Raw genomic sequence first — 4,877 nt, 5'->3', positions numbered from 1 at the left:
ATTTTTGTCTGTTATGCAGTGGTTAATTGCAGCCCACAAGCAACCCATACTTAACATCATCTAACATGTAATTATCCCTTGAGCTTCCATCACACCAGATAAGTACAGCCCACAACCAACCTATACTTAAAGAACATTTATATACATAAATTGTTGGTTAAGGCCCCAAGGTTTACGCACACAAAATACACTTAAACTATGAACGTAAATATGCAGAAGAAAGACTTACTATATTTGATAAAATAAAGGTTACATCATGTCATCACAAAAGAAAACCATACATCTATTTATATTAAACAAAGATAATAAACACATGCAATAATAAAAACTCCATGTTCTTCGGTTCTGTTGCAACAAGCCAACTATTCACTTCTATTAACTCCACATAACTCTGTCAAACCATCAAGATTATCCAGCATAAATAAGCCCAGTGAGAGATACAAAATCCAGAACTTGTCACATTTTCAGGCCTCCTTGTCAGATTTTTGGACACAATCCAGCAACCTAAATGTGTCATATCCCACCAATCATCCCAACAATCCATCATACTCAAATCAACACTTTTAAAACCAAAAGCCCTTAGAACCATCCAATCTTTTAAAGTAACAGTTAGCAGCAACAGAAAATAATCAGCCCCAATTCTTGTCAGATTTTCTTGCATACTTGTCAGATTACTACTATATAACCAGTCAGGATTTCATACACTAACCTGTAAACAAGGAGTGACTTTGACCAACCAATACTCAGCATAACTAATTACATAAACTCCAAATACTAATTTTGATTGCAGCACTCACATCATCTTTAGTTAATTATCTTGAACTGTGAAGCTCGGCGGATCATAAAGGAGGAGTGTTTCCTTGTACGGCTGCATAGAAAACGATTGCCCCACTCCACCAAGTTCAAACCCAGGAATGTTTCTGGTTCGTCCAGAATCCCGGTTATAAACAACAATATTTCCCACGCGGTCGTCTGTCATTTCAAGTAACGTCTCACCACCTTGTCTAAACCCCGTTACAAATACTTTATCGGGTGTGGTAATATCAAATGTGTAACGGTGTGTAAATTCACCACCCTCCATCGTCCATACACCGTACGCTTCGTTATTGGGATCTTTAAAGTTTTCTAAAAGAACAACCTGTGACTCCCCCTGCTTAGACAAGAAAAGAACATTTTGAGACCAGACTAAACTATCTGGAAGGTTTACTCGCCCAAATTCTTCAGTTGTCATGTCAAATGAAATGATCAAATTAGAGCTTCCACCACCCACAGCCATCCGGTCGGTGGCAAGCCAATAGATAATCCCATCTATTTCTACAGAATAGTCGCAATAGTCCGGTTTGCGAAAGGAAATCGATGTGGGAAGGTCATCTATAGGGAGAGTTCTCCAATGCCCAGAGCTTAATGTAAACACCTGAACTTGATATAGGATGATGCTTGGGCTTTGCAATTGATCAAACCAATCAAGAAAGTTGATCTTGACAATCTTAGGGTCAGTACCCGAAACCCCGAAACCTAAAGTTGTGGAGTAAGCACCCCAGTTTGCCACCATAGGCACGTCAACATTAAACGCTCGTTGAGCCGCCGGATTCCAAATAATCGCACTGCCACCACGTCTAGAATAAGCATAAAAACATAACAGGCCATGAGAGCATCCTATTATGTGATAATACTCGTGTGGATTAACCAGAAAGCGAGGGGGAGGGGACAGGTAAACACTGTTTAAGGGGAAGGTGTGATCATCATCAAGCATGGTGACAAATCTCGCTTGATAGTCAGATGGATGATCATATGTGAGGAATATATGCTGGTGCAAGCCGGTGTATTGAGTAACAAACTCAGGGCTGTCAATGTGAGACTTCCATTCCTTGGAGACCGTCCTGAACCTCATCAAGGATCTCACAGGAAGCCACTTCATGATCAACTTCTGGATTTTGTGTGGAATTACTCGATCAGACATTTTTGGGATAGGGTGGTTTGGGGCGTTTGTTTATTGCGGAAATGGCTGGTTTCGACAAAGGTTGTTAAACAAACTCTTTATTTGATCACTTCAATTTGTAAAACATTTAAAGTTGAATCTGTGCTTTCCAGTTGAAGAATATCTGCATTTGAAGGATGTATCGGCTAAGCTATGTATTATAATAATAACAAGATACAATAAGTATTTTTATAATGAATCACGGAATGATTCTAAATTTCTAATTGTTAATAAAGGCTTTATTATTGTACTCGTCAGGCCATAGAGGATTTGTTGATGTGTTAAAAGCATGTCAGTATTGTATTAATTAAAAAAGATTTTAACTTGATCACATGTTTGTTGTTGTGTACTTACTAAGTCCTCAAAGTTTAATAGCTTCTGTTCTCAGCATCTTGCTTTGTGTAGCAACCAAATCAGCAGTGATGATTAAAAATTGTTTGCAAATAAATAATTAAGTTCAACATCCTTATATATTCTTTGACTTTAGAAAGTCATTTGACTCAAAATCTAGTGTTTAACCAACCAATTTTTTTAACAGAAATATCACCTTGACTAATAATAATAATAATAAATTAATAATAATAATAATAAAAAAAGGCCAACCCAAACCTAAAACACCATCCGAATTCAACCAAAAACACACACGCATATTATTTTATACATAGATTTACAAAGAAGCATATATAATGTACGTACCTCAAGGATTCATCGGAGTGGTAGCTAGATCGATTTGTGTTGATATGATCCAGAAACCGACAGAACAAAGAAAAGTTTGAAGTTCACGTAACATAATGAAAGGACCATCTTGTTTGTTTGTTTGTTTGTTGGATAGAAGGTGAAGATGAAATTAAAAAAGTAGAGAGAGAGAGAGAGAGAGAGAGAGAATATGGGTTGGAAAGCACAACACAAAACGACGACAAGTAATCATCCTTTAGGTTTAATCATTTATGCGATTTTTGTTTAAAAGGTTTCATTTTTACAACCGAACCATTGTGGTTTTCTACTTCGTGTCGATTACGTCCAAATCACTAACTTCGTTTATTTTTAATATTAACTAAGGGACATTTTTGTCATTTTACATTTTAGCTTTATTTTTAACTCAACAAACAAATTGACAAAAACAAGCAATTTCCAGAAATCAAAACTACATACCCCACCTCTGATTTGGATCTAGATTGTAGAGCGGAGTAAACGACGACGTTCCGATATCGACACTAGAGATGAATTTAGATGGACGGTGAAGTATATCGACGGTGAAAGTGGTTTGACGTCGGTGACTAGAGCCGGAATCATAGTTATCAAATGCGATAAGCGCTCGAAAGCGTTGAGGCTGGGTCTAGCGCCCAGGCGATAAGCGCAAAAAAAGTACCCGATTTTGAAAAAAAAACGCGCATTAAAAAAACAAAAAATTTAACTTAAATAGAACATCTTATGAAGAACACATACATTCATAGTCCTTGACACTAGGTTTTTAAAGAAGGAAATCCGAATTTAGGTTTTTTAAGAACAAAACTAACCTGTAAATTCTTAGTTTATTAATGATTTTGTGTGATATAATATTGATTGTGGAACCCCTTAAATAGTGGAGTGTTAGGGACTCCTAGAGAATAGAAAAAAATTATTAAAGGAAATTTAATACGCATGGGGAGGTTTGGGAAAATAAGGTTGCGCCTTAAATATCCGCTGCATGCTAATCGCAGTTAATGCGCCTGTCGCTTTAAATGCGCTTAAGCGCTAAAAGCGCACACTTTTAATAACTATGGCCGGAATGAGTCGAAGAAGCTCCGGCGGCCAGTGGAGAAAATGTAGATGATGTCAACAATGCGTCACGTGGATTTGGAGATATTGGAACAGAGACTGTCGTCGGAGCAGAGGCATCGTAGGGGTGGAATGTGAATTTAGGGCGGCAACATAGAGTCGAAAAATCAAGGAGAGGACACACTTTGTGATGCTCAGTTTTCCGATGATGTGGTCGGTCAGAGATGGAGGCCTGTTTGTGATGCTCAGTTTTCCGATGATGTGGTCGGTCGAAGATGGAGGCCTGCCATGGAGGTGGCGGGTGTGGGTAACAATGAAGAAGATGAAGTTGGGATGATGGGTCCTATTATCTTAGTTTTTTTTTTTGAACGGCCAACTAAGTAACGCCGGGTACTCCGTACGCGGCCCCCATTAGCTAAAGGTAGCCCGAGCCGGGCACTTAAGTGTACTTTTTTAGGTTTTATTGATTGTCTTTATTTATATTTATATAAAAAATACAAATTTACCCTTGATTTAACATTAAAACTAACGAGGTCAATGATATAGACGTAATTGACAAGAAATGGAAAACTTCGATGGTATAATTGCAAAAAAACACTTTTTAAACAAAAATCGCATGATAAACCAAAAATTATGGATAATTTTGACACTTTATTCATTATAAAATATATCTTCAAGTTTGATTTAAATTATTAACCCTATCACCATACATTATTATTGGTATTATTATTATAATTTGTTATGGTATATCTGTAATTAACATAGAGAATGGTGTTATAACTTAACCAAAACTTAAAAAGAAAACAAAAAGTAGGAAATTTATTTATTGACATGAGTACAAAAGGTGTGTTTTTTCTTGAACACAAATGTGTTATTTTTAGACAGAAATACATAAATTGTCCTTTATATTTGTACATAATTTCACTTATTGTTCTTTATCTTTAAGTTTTTTTTTTGAGTTTTAAACGGTGATTTTTTTTAAAAAATGGATGAAGATAAATATCATAGAAACATCCAAACGATTTACAATGAAGTGACAGGTAAGCGGACAACAAGTCGCGTCGCAACCCCCTTTTGGATAACAAACTCAATCTTACTAAAAACAAAATTGATATGTTTTATCCTTTACGTTCACAAACTC

At 36.4% G+C, this 4,877-nt stretch overlaps 1 protein-coding gene across 1 annotated transcript; it reads right to left on the bottom strand.

The window, feature by feature from the left end:
- Positions 1-808: 808 nt before the first annotated feature.
- On the bottom strand, positions 809-1,960 carry LOC143633792 (putative F-box protein At1g32420). Its single transcript, XM_077102035.1, has one exon. The coding sequence runs from the start codon at positions 1,958-1,960 to the stop codon at positions 809-811; it is 1,152 nt and encodes a 383-aa protein (XP_076958150.1).
- Between the last annotated feature and the right edge of the window lie 2,917 nt (positions 1,961-4,877).

Source organism: Bidens hawaiensis, unplaced genomic scaffold (assembly GCF_021521415.1).
Source record: "Bidens hawaiensis isolate Kalapana, Puna unplaced genomic scaffold, B.hawaiensis_p1.1 tig00006907_1, whole genome shotgun sequence".
Taxonomy (NCBI): Eukaryota; Viridiplantae; Streptophyta; class Magnoliopsida; order Asterales; family Asteraceae; genus Bidens; species Bidens hawaiensis.
The sequence above is the reverse complement of the archived record's forward strand: the minus strand, read 5'-3'. Positions and strand labels throughout refer to the sequence as shown.

What these genes read in the sequence shown, in the direction of transcription:
- LOC143633792 (XM_077102035.1), bottom strand. Translation starts at nt 1,960, where the DNA reads ATGTCTGATCGAGTAATTCCACACAAAATCCAGAAGTTGATCATGAAG.